Here is a 14,266-nt window from a genome sequence, read left to right on the forward strand (position 1 = left end):
GTCTGAGACTCTACATCACTAACAATTTCCCAGTTGATACTCATGCTGCTAGTCCTAAAACCACACTTGGACAACCACTGGTAAGGAAACTTCCAGACAAGGGGACAGAAACTTGAGGAAGTTTCTGGATTATATCTTTTAAATTTTTCTGGGAAATCACGAGGTCATGTGCTGAACATGAAAGGGGGGCACTGGTGAAATTGAAAAACAACTTCAAAGCCCGCTCACCAGCTGTCTGCATTCCCCATAGAACCCAGCCAGTACAGGCAAGGCTCTCAGTGTTCATTAGTAGACTCAGCCAACCATTCACCAATTCAGCTGGTTCTTGCCTGCACTGACCAAACCTTAGACTGAAGCTCCAGATAGAGTTGGACAGCATGGTCAGGATGAGGAGGAAGCTGAAAGATGAGGCCTGGAAGAAAGTATTTTAGTTCCTTCCCTTCATCACTGAAAGTCCTAATTTCCAACACCCTCAAGCTTTTCATGGAATGAGAATTGGGGTGCTATAGAGTCTACAGGTTGTAGGCAGAAGGCATGCCCTGAGCAGCTTCCGGTTCCGGTTACCTCGCAGGCCTTGATGTGCTCACTCTGCCAGTCCTCTCGGACCTTATCCAGCGTGTTGACGTGCTGCATGTACGCTTTGTCTGCAAAAGAAGAGAGGAGTGTCACTTCAGACTAGACAGGCTCATCAGACTTGCATGGAGTTGAAGAGTCCCCAGGAGCTCTGAACTTTGGAAGACCAAAATTACATTTTTCACCCTCACAACCTCTTGGTGAGATAAGCAAAGATGGGTGTCACTTTCGTTGAACATTGAACCAAACATTGAGCAAGAAATGTCCCAAGAAAGAAGTGAAAGCTGAAGAGGAACCTCAACCGGGGTTTCCTTTGTCTACTACAATGGTTTCCATCATTTTAATTTTCAGGAAAACCATCAGACAAGAGATGCAAAAGAAACTCTCCTGAGTCCCAAAGGAGCACTAAGACACTTTTAGTTTGGATTTAGAGGCTTCCTAAGTGACCCTCCTCATAACATGTTGTCTCCTGCAGGATATTCTGGGAAGTGGAAGCCTTCACAAGCACCTGATTAGATTTCTGTGCTACTTGGCTGATTCTTCCAAAGCAGATAAGGGCTACCAGGGCTGAAACAGGTTTTTAGATAGATGTCCCCAAAAGTCAGTGCACACCTAATTACAGAGCAGCTACCACATGTCTCCCCCACACCTTACCTTTCACTCAGGTCTCACACAGCAAGACCTCAGCAGACAGTGGCCAGAATCTAGGCCTGGCCTGCTTCCTCCACCTACCTGGGGTCTGCTCTTCCTTCCTCCCCTCACCAACATCCCGACATGCCTTGCCTTACCTTCCTTCTTCACTTCTGACGTTTTGATAATTCTACTTTATAAACATCTGTTCTTGGTTGTAAAAGTACTTTTCTCAGAGGTTAGGATAACACAAATCCCACCACCCACCCTTTCCCATCGGTGGGGACAGCCCCCTCACCAGAGTCCTCTACTGCAGTCTTGGAAGTTGCCAGTTTCACAAAGAGCTGTGAAGACAGAAAAGAACAAGAGATCAGGAACACTGGACCTGGCAAAAGAGATATTAAAGCAATGACTTCGACAAGATGAGACTAGTCCCTCAGGAGCAAATCATTCAACCTGCTCTTTAATCTTCTCACTGTTAGAAAAGAATCATAAAGCATCTTGCCCCTGCCTTCCTAAAGACATGCTCCTGCCCTCCGGCTGACAATCTTATACTAATATTTTATAAAATTACATTTCTAATCCACCCAAGCAAGAGGCGGCCTAACAACAAAAAATACAGGAGTTGAGTTTTTTAAAAAGTGAACAAAATCAGACCTCTAATGCCACCTCTTGTTCCCTTATGGCCATACTTTGCTATTCTTTTCCCCAATTCCAAAAAATGGGACAAGGGTTTTTCTGGGTCAGAAGATCGTCATAAATTAAGGGAAGACATTGCCTTAACCTTAGGGTACAGGTTCATTTCTAAATTAAAATTCTTAGGCCCAGTGCAGTAGCAGACATCTGTAAACCCAGGTACTTGGGTTTATGAGGCAAGAAGATCACAAGTTCAAGGCCAGCCTGGGCAACTTAGCAAGACCCTGTTTCAAAATTTAAAAAATTAAAAAGGGGCAGGGAACATAGCTTGGTGGTTCAGCATTTGCCTAGCTCACGTAAAGGCCAGGGCTCAATGTCCAGGACCTCTAAAAAAATTTTTTTTTAAGCTGGCTTTAAACTGATAGATGTAAATCTCAGATTTAACATGTTGTGGGCCCTCCTAGGTACCTTTTCTTGTTGCTTCTGGTTTGCCATGTTGGCGCTCCGGTGGACAGCCTGCTCTGCCTCATCTTTGTCCCGGCATTTCTGCTCATAGATCTTCTTTGCCTTTATTATAAATGAAGAGAGGGGCAAGACAGATGAGCAGGCTGTAACCTTGAAAAGCAGCTGCCCCAGCCCACCATGCCCAGTACAAACAGAGCACTCCGGTTAACACTGTGATTACCACTAGACCGTGGCTCCCAGAGGGCAGATGCTTTTTCTTCTCAATCTTTGAAAGGTCTCTCTAGCTCTAGCCCTCTTCCAAATTGTGGATGGAGTGGAAATTCCATCAAGGAAATAATAATTCCTATTACGTAACACAAAGTGCATGAGCTCTAAAAATTGACAGAAATAAAAGATGGAATTTGAAATAGGCAAAATTAAAATATTTATGGAACTCTAAGATGTATAACCCAACATTTATATGACATTCATAAGCAGAATTTATGTGCAATCCATTTGGTCATTGGTACCAATTCATTCTAATTATGCCTCTGTATTCTAATATGTTGTACAACTCTGGTCGGCGGGAAGAGTACCAATGCCATCATTTCTTTCTCTTTGGTATAGTCATGTTCCTTTTTAATTTTTTTTTTTAAAGAGAGAGTGAGAGAGGGGGAGAGAGAGAGAGAGAGAGAGAGAGAGAGAGAGAGAGAGAGAATTTTTAATATTTATTTTTTAGTTCTCGGAGGACACAACATCTTTGTTGGTATGTGGTGCTGAGGATCGAACCCGGGCCGTACGCATGCAAGGCGAGCGCGCTACCGCTTGAGCCACATCCCCAGCCCTTTAATTTAAAGAATTTTGATTTACATAGTTTACAAGTAGGCCATGGTCTATTCTATGCCATCCTTACTATCAGTATTACAGAAACAGTTCACAAAGAATAATCATTAGTCAATCAAGAACTAATTATCTGCTTCAACTATGGAAAGAACCTTAACTTGCCTTAACAAAGCAAAGCTATGAACTGAACAAATTAGCTAATAAAGTAAAAATTGTGGGAAAAAACACTTGAATAAGAATGAAGACCCCCAAAACACTTCTTAGTCCTTGTTTGGCTGGTAAATCAGATATCAAGTACTGGAAGCTCAGGAATAGGTTCAAATCCAACCTTACCCCTGTCCACTAGTTCTTTTCCTTATTCTTTTAGCATTTTAGCATTTATTTCCAAAAATGCAAACTTATCAAATACTGCTTTTTAACTCACTTTTCTAATGCACTGTGAACATATTAGCATGTCAACAAATACCCTTCAATATAAGTTTATATGAATCATTTGCATTATAATAGATGGGTGTATTCTGACTTTAAATTTTTAGTGCATTATAGTTATACATAATTGTGGGGTTCATTTTGACATATTCATAAGTGAATATAAAATAGTTTTCTCCATTTAAACCCCAAGTACTACCCTATTTCATATGTTCTTTAACAAATTACTCAGTCTCTCTGTGCTGATTTCTCTGTCTATAAAGTAAGGATTTTATATAGAAATACAATAGACATTTTTCTCAAAGATATATGAAAATGAAAGCAGATATAAATTGAATTTATATCTGCATACACACACATATATATCTTTTTTGTACTTATGCATGCTATAACTTTCTTAACCAGATCTCTATTGGTGGGCATTGATCTGGGTTCCTACTTTTAAATTTTTTTCTAGATTGTTATTGGTGCGTTATAGTTGTATATAATGGTTGGATTTGTTGTTTGTTATGTATTCATATGTGCACAAAATATAACAGTATAATTTAGCCAATATAATTTCTCCTTTCCCTCCCTCCCTCCCCAGTCCCTTTCCTCTGCTCTATCTTTCAAATTTCTTGAAATCCACATCCCCCCGACACACACACACACACACACACACACACCCCTTTCTTTTCCTTTTTTCTCTCTGGCTTCTACATATGAGAGAAAACATAGAACCCCTGACTTTCTGGGTTTAGATTGTTTCACTTAGCATAATGTTCTCAAGTTCCATCCATTTTCCTGCAAATGACATAATTTTTGTTCTTCTTTATAGCTAAAAAAAAAATTCCATTGGGTATATATACCTCACTTTCTTTATCTGTTCATCCATTGGTAGACACCTGGGCTGATTCCATAGTTTGGCTATTGTGAATTATGTTGCTATAAACATGGGTATGCATGTATGGCTACAGTATGATGACTTTAATTCTTTAGGACGAATACCAAGGAGTGGTAAAGCTGGGTCATACAATGGTTCCATGCTTCATCTTTTGCGAAACCTCCATACTGATTTCCATAGTTGTTGTACTTAAAATCCCACCAACTTTCCACTTTTTATTAGACATAGCAATACTCTTGATTTTATTTTGAGTAGTGTAAATTTATATATACAGGAAAAATTCCTAGAAATATAATTATCTGGCAAAAAAATAAAATAAAAAGTAAACCTATATCAGATTTCCCTCCAAGAGTGGTACCAAGTATATTTCTGCCAATAGTATATGACACTAGTTACTTCCTCACACTCTAACACCAAGTTCAGTCAATATTCTCAATCTTTTCTAACACTGAAGTAAAAAATTTCCATATTATTCTTATTTACATGTCTTTTATAGTAATATATTAAAGTAGTTTTTCCTTTCTATTTCATGTATTTTATTAATTTCCTCTTGGAATGTTTTTCATTTTAACTGATTGCTAATAGCTCAGTATATATTAGGAATAGTAACCTAATATACAAATTTATGTATATATTATATATATAAATTATAATACTAATAATATATACATAAATTATAATATATACAAATTTATGTAATAGGTATACTATTCCTAACACATATAATGTTCCTTATATTATGTCACAAATATTTTTCCCAGTGTTTCATTTATTGTAGAAGTATGAATAAGGAGATTTTTTTTCTTTTACTATAGAAAAGCCTTAAGTTTTAATGTTGCTATATTATTGATTTTTCTTTTGGGGTGCAGGGGCAGAAGTATTGGGGATTAAACTCAGGGCATTGGACCACTGAACCACATCTCCAGACCCATTTTGTATTTTATTTAGATACAGGGTCTCACTGAGTTGCTTAGTGTCTCCCTTTTGCTGAAGCTGGCTTTGAATTCAAGATCCTCCTGTCTCAGCCTCCCAAGCTGCTGGGATTAAAGGTGTGCACCACCACACCTGGCTCGATTTTTCTTATTTTTAATATTGCATGTTAAACAGTTTTTCTCTGTCATAACATAGTCTTTTTAATTGTATTTAAAGTCTACATACTATATTTAATCCTTCTCCAATTGTTGGTAATTAAATCATTTGCAATTTTCATTATTAGTGAAAATCATAGTGAACATGTACATGCCTTTGCTTATTTGGGGCAATTCCTGAAGATAGATTCTTGGTATAAGATTTATGAGGTATGTTCACACATATGCCTCCAAAAATATGTTGCAAAAGCATCTTTTTAAAAGGATTCCTCAACCCAAACATTGCTGGTGGCACTGCAAATTGGTGTGACCACTCTGGAAAGCAGTATGGAGATTCCTTGGAAAACTTAAAATGGAACCACCATTTGACCCAGCTATCCCCCTCCTCGGTCTATACCCAAAAGACTTAAAATCACGGGGCTGGGATTGTGGCCTAGCATGGGTGGGACCGGGGTTCAATCCTCAGCACCACATAAAAATAAAGGCATTGTGTTATGTCCATCTACACCTAAAAAATAAATATTTTTTAAAAAGACTTAAAATCGGGCTGGGGATGTGGCTCAAGCGGTACCGCGCTCGCCTCACATGCGTGCGGCCCGGGTTCGATCCTCAGCACCACATACCAACAAAGATGTTGTGTCCGCCGAGAACTAAAAAATAAATATTAAAAATTCTCTCTCTCTCTCTCTCACTCTCTCTCCTCTCTCACTCTCTCTTAAAAAAAAAAAAGACTTAAAATCAGCATACTATAGTGATGCAGCCACATCAATGTTCATAGCAGCTCAATTCTCAATAGCTAAACTGTGGAAGCAATCTAGATGTCCTTAGTCAATGAATGGATAAAGAAACTATGATATATATACACAATGGAATATTACTCAGCATTAAAAGAGAACAAAATTATGGCATTTTCAGTTAAATGGATGGAGTTGGAGAATATCATGCTAAGTGAAGTAAGCCAATCCCAAAAGATCAGAGGCTTCATGTTCTCTCTGATAAGTGGATGCTGATCCATAATGGGGGTGCGGGAGGGCATGGGAAGAATGGAGGGACTTTGGGCAAAGGGGAGGGAGAGTGGGGAGAGTTGCTTGAGGGCAGGAAAGATGGTGGAATGAGATGGACATCATTATCCCAAGTACATGTATGACTGCGCATATGGTGTGATGCTCCATCATGTACAACCAGAGAAATGAAAAGTTGTGCTCAATTTTTGTCCAATGAATCAAAATTCATTCTGATGTCATGTGTAACTAATTAGAACAAAATTTTAAAAAAAAAAAAAAAGGATTCCCCAGCTTTGGAGAAGATGTCCTTTCCCAATTCCTCCACATTCAATACAACTAAAATCCCTAAACATTACATTTGAAACAAACATCAGAACACTGAAAGGTAAGGCAGCAGACTGGCTAGTGACCCTGGGTTCAAAGATCAACCCAACAGTGAATTCCCTGGGTGTTTTTTTGCCTCATTTATCACAGACTACATGCTGAGGAAACAGACACCCAGAAATACCAGTGATCACAGCAAAATAAGCCCAACAAAGCCTATTCTCTATAGCCAAAAAGACCAGAAAAGGGACAGCCTAGTGGAACATGAAGATAACCATCTACTGCAGCTAAATGCCAAAGAAAACACTGAGGCCCCACCTGGACACGTGCCAGCAAAGGCCAGTGGAGGCTGCCAAGAGGCACCTACTCCCCTAACCAGGCAGCATCACTGAAGGACAAATGAGAACTGAGACTTTCATTCACATCAGGAGGTAACAAAGCCACACAATCAGGGTACCAGTAGCAGCTATGTGGGAAGTTTAGACTTCCACCCTCAAAGGGCAATGCTGAGGTGGCCCCCACCCCAGGTGGTGGCAGAGGACATCTAATTAAGAATCAGGACTTCAACCACCTCCAGTCCTAAAAGGGTCACATCCACTCTTTGGGGTCAGCAAAGAACAAGGGGGGACCTGGACTTGGACCCTCATACAGCAGTGAAAAGGCAGTGTTTCCCATCTGTCCCTGCTGGAAGGGTCTCAGAGGAAGCCAACTAACACAGAAGGTGGAAATAAGATCCAGAGTCTTGTAACAGAACTCCAGAATGTCCAAAATCAATCAAATGTCACTCATACCACTCACACCAACAACAAGAAAGATAATAAATTGAACAAAAATAAAGGTCATCCATAGATGCCAACATCAAGGTGACAGAGATGTCAGATTATCTGACAAAAATGTTAAAGCAACCCTTATAAAAGTATTCAGTACACAATTGTACACTTGAAACAAATGAAAAATACATAGTATTGGCAAAGAACTAAAAAAGCCAAGAAATAGATCATATAAAGAAGAACAAGATGGAAATTTTAGAGCAAAAAAAAATTCAATAACCAAAAAACAAAAACCTGATGGATGGGCTTAACAAGAGAAAGACAGAAGAATCAATGATCTGAAAGAGAAATAGTAGAATCACCTAATATGAACAGAGAAGAAATAGGCTGGAAAAAATAATAAAGAGCCTCAGGGACCTTTGGCACAAAAAGAAAAGATCTAACACTCATGGACCTGGGATCCAGACCTATCTGAAGCTAAAAGAAAAAAATCAAAAACTTAACCATACAGGAAGAACCCTTGGAACATTAGAAGGAGAAAAAGAACATGGTAAGTAAATAGGTAACTACAATAGTCTTCTTTCACTCTACTCCGCAGTTTGTTTGTTTTTTTTTTTTAACCAGGGATTGAACCCAAGGGCACTCACTGGCCAAGACACATTCTCAGCCATTTCTATTTTTTTAATTTAGAAACAGGATCTCGCTAAGTTGTCTAGGGCCTCACTAAATTGCTGAGGCAAGCTTTGAACTTGAGATCCTCCTGCCTCAGCCTCCTGAGCCACTGGGATTACAAGCATATGCCTCTACACCCAGCTAGACCCAAGTTTTTGCTTAAGAAATGCATTTCATATTTAAGCAACTTGGCTATAAAAGATGTGGAAATTGAAGACATAAAATACTCCATCCTCTAAATAGATACAATTTTCTGGCCTACAAATAAACTGTACCTTTTACAACCCATTGTCATTTCTTCTTCATTTCATAAACCTCCCTTTTTCTCACTGAGAGATGTGAAGCCCTGATTAGAGACAGAACAAGAGAACAGTAAATGAATCAATGACTTGGAATTCAGAAGGGGAACCTGCAGATGATGGCTACAGGGCAGGGTATTGGCAAAAACTGCTAACACTGATATGGCTCTATGTGTGGGGAGAAGAAATAATTAAGAAAATTATATTTTGATAAAGCTGTCTCTTTAATTGTGAGACTACTTGCCCCAGATTATTCAAAACACAGACAGTCTGGGGGAAGTCTTATATTCACCCATACTAGTTCTTCACTATATTGACATTATTCCTCATTTATCCATTGCTTCTAAGGAGATCTCCATCAAAGATTAAAGAAATATAGCAGAACAGACTCCTGCTCTCGTGTTACCGACACTTTTATGCCATGTCAGAATATCATGAAGATACATCTTACAAAGATGTAGCCATAGCCGGGTGCTGTGACACATGCCTGTAATCCCAGTGGTTCTGGAGGCTGAAACAGGAAGATCGTGAGTTCAAAGCCAGCCTCAGCAACAGCAAGGTGCTTAGCAACTCAGTGAGACCCTGTCTCTAAATAAAATACAAAATAGGGTTGGGGATGTAGCTCAGTGGTTGAGTGCCCCTGAGTTCAATCCCTGGTAAAAAAAAAAAAAAAAAAGATGTAGCCATATGTATGTTCTAATGGTAGAATTAATTGTATCCAGAGTTAACAGATTTGTGTAAAGCTAGAGTGAAATCCCTAGCAACTATCTTACCTCTATCTTGCCTAGAATTTTTTGTAAATTACATAAAGGAGAGAAGGCTTTCACAATTTCCATATATCTTAAAAGATGAAAGTGTCACTTAGTGAAACAGGCAAACAATCAAGATTCAAAATAACCACATAGTAAAAACTCCAGTACCACAAGATAAATGGCATTTTATATATGCATGTTTTTTATGTCTTAACCTAAAATATTTAAATTGACTCGCTCTATTTCCCAAGGTTACCAAAAAGATAATACCATTGTATTTTCCACTATCTTGTTTCATTTTCAAGCTTTCCAAGGCCTTAAAAAGAAGGAAAGCCAAACTGGTAAAAACTGTTTCCCTTAAAACACCACAAGAATAAATAATAACATTGAGATTTTGTTTGAATAGGAAGATGCTCATACAAAGCACAGTATTTCAGAAAATGTCACCATTACAATAGATAGATAGATAGATAGATAGATAGATAGATAGATAGATAGATAAATGAGAAGCACAAGAGTATAACTCACATCCATGGTTTTCTTGAATTGTAAATTCCTTTGCTTATGGGCAGCATCCATGACAGTCTCTGTCTGTGAAAAAAAAAAGTATAAGCACTATTAATAAAAACAAATTATTATTAATACCAGCTTTTCTTGAGATCTAAGTGTTCAACATGGATCATCATTAAGTTCAACATGGACCACGGAGACTGGCTGATCACCTTAGAGCACTGCCTTTAGTAGAGTTCCTGAAATCAAGGAACTTTGAATTCAGAGAGGAATTTTAAAATTTTTACTAAAGTATCATTTATATTTTAAAGGGAATCTTTAAGCCAGGCATGGTGATGCTTATGGCCCAAGATAGGTCTTATCTCCGAAGACTAAAGCAGGAGAATCACAAGTTCAAGGCTGGGAATGTAGCTCTAGGATAGAGTGCCCCTGGGTTCAATTTCTAGTACTGAAAAAAAAAAAGTCTAAATTCTGCAAGCCTATGTCTACACAGTTAAATTAGGGGCTTATACGCACTCATTTCTATGGCCTTCAATGACATACCCCTTACCAAAAGGTGCCCAGACAATATGCAGGGAAGAAGTGTTTGTAGGACAGCTGAGAAAAGCTATCTCACCCAGCAAAGGGAAACCCCTCCATCAAGTTTACTTGGAAGTAATTTCTTCATTGTACTGATAATGATAATACTTTTATTAATCAAAAGAATGGTGCTAGCAATAAAGATGTACCTCTTGGACATAACCATAGTAGCTCCCATATATCAAGCTCTTCTATGTTAAGCAGTTTTCATGCATCACAGCTCTAAGTACTATAATCTCCATTTCCCTGAAGATACTGAACTTGGCTAACTTACCCAAAGTAACATAGTCAGCAGGTGACAGAGCTGAAATCTGAACCCAGGAGCCTGACTCCAGAGCCCTTGTTCCTTATCATTACCCTAATCTACCATTATCCTTGTGATAGCGCTATAATACCAAAAATGTAAAAAAAAAAAAAAAAAAATATATATATATATATATATATATATATATATATATATATATGGAGATGCAACAATTCAAAATGAGCACTGACTTTGATTTTGTACAAAATGAATGAAAAAAATAATATTGAAAATGAAATTCAAATGTGTTTCCCTGTGGATACATAAAAATTAAGTTTCTGTCCATTTACCATAATACACAAACATGGGTATTGTGATATTTGGATGGAATAATTGAGATGGCCTCACTTCAAATATGAGCTTTGTGGAGTACGTGAAATTCCCTTGGGAGTGCCCCAAGGGGCCCTCAGAGAACCTAGCAGTCGTCTTCCAGGCCAGACAAAAGAGAAGTGTCAGGAGGTGGCCATTCACCTGCTAATGTTGGAAGACAGCAGATACACAGAGAGAAGGGCTCCAATATGAGCCCCACCTGGAAAGACACATTGCAGATGGCAGGCAAGGAGCTGTGGTCTACATGTGTGACTACTTCCCTCTACCAGGTAGCGGATCTGGGTTGATTTATTTAATAATAATTCCTAATTTTTCCACGCTACATGAGCTGATCTGTTAGTGATGTCATTCAATGCCAAGTTCCTTTTAATTCAAATATACACACTGCCACTCTTCCACTTGGAAGCTGCTACTGTTTTATAATTGGTGACCCAAGATAGATCTCTTTATCTCCAAGTTCTACACAGCACCTGTTTCAAGCACCTTTCAGGTGTTACAGCTTCCCCCACCAGCCAAACCTTTCCACTTCCTATTATTCCTCCCTCTGGCTTCAGGAATTCCTGGCATTTAAAAGTTGACAGGATCCTAGAAGGCAGCAATCCAACTCTAACCTGACAACCAGGATCCGTGGGGTCCAAGAGATGATTTATTTTGCTGAGGGCTATTCAGTGAGTTAGTGGCAAGACTTCAGGTCCACCTCTGCCTGCTACACTGTCTTAAGTCTCCTTATGTCCATATTCACTTATAGGGTGGCCTACTGATGGTGACTCCAATGAATCAAATGTTCTCTTCCAGGTCTTTTTGGAGAAGTGTCTCTTCTAGGACTCAGACTTCCTGTTTAGACTAAATTCAGCAGGAATTTGGGTGTGTTATATGATTGATAACACAAGGGAGTGCAAAAACACCATCATCCTAGGGTGGGAGGAGCCAGAGGGAGGGGGAAAGGAGGAAGATATTTTCAAATGATCCAAATAACCCTGTAGTAAATTACTGAAGTGGCTACTTTGTAAATATCAGTTGTCTGTTGAGAGCCACAGCCAAAGGGGCCCCAGCAAACTTCCAGCTGCCAGCAAACTTCCAGCTGCCGGCTGATGATTGGCTCACAGCGACCCCAGCAACATCTAGCTGATTGGCTCCTCCGTGGAGCTGCTCATTAGGGGACTTATTTGGCTCCACCCACGCGACCCAGCCAATCAGCCTCAAGAGCAGGAGGATTGTGGGAGGTGGTGAGGTTTGTGTGGGGGTGAGAGGCTTGTGGAAGCCGGTGGTGGCAGTTAGGCTCTGAGGGTTTTTTCCTGAGGAGCTGTTTTGTTTGGAGTTTGTAGTTCTAAAAATAAAGTTTGTTTCTTTTGACAAGTGGCTCCTGAATTGTGCCCAGCCAGACTGCGGCAGTTGTCTGAGTGAGAAGCCATTTCACTCACACTACCTCTGTCCCAGGTTTCTAAAAGAAACCAACCGATAGTTTTCTTCAATAAAGAAAGTGGAAATGGCTTAATTTCCAAGAAGTGGAAGTCCCAAACATGCAAACTTTGACCATCAAAAAACAAGAAGTTAGTACTGAAGCGTTCCTTCTAAAGTTTAATTTTTTCAATCAAATATCTAAACACAGAAGTGGTACAAGTCCAGAGTTCATGGATACAAGTAATTACAAGTTTATTAATGAACTCTGGACTCCTCAGAGCTCTGAAGCTATTTTCCTGCTGTAGAGGGAACTCGGATGATAGCAGCTAATTGAGCATATGCTGCTCTATTGCCTAACAGAATTCAGAGCGTGTTTTTCAAGCTATAACAATTTGGTCTGTGCAAATTGTTAGGAGGGGAAGTTTCAGAAACCTTGCAAAATCAACAAAACCCCCCTTAAAGGGCCGGGTCTGTCAAAGACACTTGAGAACATGAGGAAATGTCACTTCATCTCCTCAGAGTGGAAATCATGTGTGCATACTCTTGTGGTCTAAGGCTTCTTGCTTCTGAAAAATTGTAATTCCTCTAGAGAGGTGGCAGGGGCAATGTCGGGCACAAGAGTCTGGCCATTCAATGGGTGTGATAAATGTGCTATTTTTGCTCAGAAACAGGCTTGGGCCAGATGCACCCCACAAGCCTGACTCATGAAGCTTGAGGGAATGTATGAAAGGGTTTGATATGGTGTTCCTTAAATATTCATGGTACTTCCCTTAGAAGTACAGCCTGTGAAGTGGGAAGGGGCAGCAGTATGCCAAGATAAGAGCATTTCACAAAATGACCATAATTGCAACGCAGGCAGGCCCTTAAGATACTGCTGCCTGGTTGGACGCAATGGCACAGGCCTGGAACCCCAGCAGCTCCGGAGGCCGAGGCAGGAGGATCGCCCATTCAAAACAACTCTCAGCAACCTGGCAAGGCACTAAGCAACTCAACAAGACTTTGTCTCTACATAAAATACAAAAAGGGCTGGGGGATGTGGCTCAATGGTTAGGGACCCGTGAGTTCAATCCCTGGTACCAAAAAAAAAAAAAAGATACTGTTGCTACCTAGACACCAGACACCAGTGCTATCAAGGAAATCAGATCTAGATTCCAATTGCTGAGAAGGAGGTAAGGGTTGAATCAGCCTTAATAGTTTGTTTATTGGATACAAATACTTCAGACAATCTCAGGGGACCATGAAAAACCAGGATACAGAAAGGTTCCAACAGGACCTCCAGAAAAGGTGCAAGAGGTCACCAAAAGTCCATGCAGAGATGTCCCAGAGGACCTGGGGGGAATTAATCTTTGGATGCCAGAGAGGGAAGCCTTTGTTCCACATGTGAGGCCAGGGCTCCAGTTTTGAAGCCCAAATATAGAAAGAAATTCTGGAAGGGCCATACTTGACTGTAGGGTCAAGTATGAATATACAAGCCTTTCAGAAACAAAAAGGAGTCAGAAATGTGGTTGGTCTAGTCCAAGTAATACTTTCATATAAGTCTTGGGCTTCTTTTCTATAACTTTCCAAACATTTGCCAGTTTTATTAATTCTTGTTTGCTCCCGTCTCTTTCCATGTAGTTATTGTAAATTCTGGCAATGGAAAAGAGCCTATGCAATGTGCTCCAGAGATTAAAAAACAAAAAAAACAAAAAACTTGGATTTCCCAGTGCCCCAGTTGCTCTGTTTGTAAAACAGGAACATTCGACTGCATGATGGACTTCAGAGAGAGCATGAGCTTCCTCCACTACTTCACCCT

General features: G+C 39.7%; 1 protein-coding gene across 1 annotated transcript in view; it reads right to left on the minus strand.

Annotated features, from left to right (window-relative positions):
- Nucleotides 1-14,266, minus strand: part of PSTPIP2 (proline-serine-threonine phosphatase interacting protein 2) — a 70,683-nt gene that overhangs the window by 12,198 nt on the left and 44,219 nt on the right. The window contains exons 6-9 of the mRNA XM_081262967.1: nucleotides 9,876-9,938; nucleotides 2,308-2,406; nucleotides 1,502-1,547; nucleotides 565-644 (exon numbers count right to left, since the gene is read on the minus strand). Coding sequence (XP_081119093.1) covers nucleotides 565-644; nucleotides 1,502-1,547; nucleotides 2,308-2,406; nucleotides 9,876-9,938 — 288 coding nt within the window. The remainder of the gene's footprint in view (nucleotides 1-564; nucleotides 645-1,501; nucleotides 1,548-2,307; nucleotides 2,407-9,875; nucleotides 9,939-14,266) is intronic.

Source organism: Spermophilus citellus, assembly GCF_964194105.1.
Source record: "Spermophilus citellus genome assembly, chromosome: 12".
NCBI lineage: Eukaryota > Metazoa > Chordata > Mammalia > Rodentia > Sciuridae > Spermophilus > Spermophilus citellus.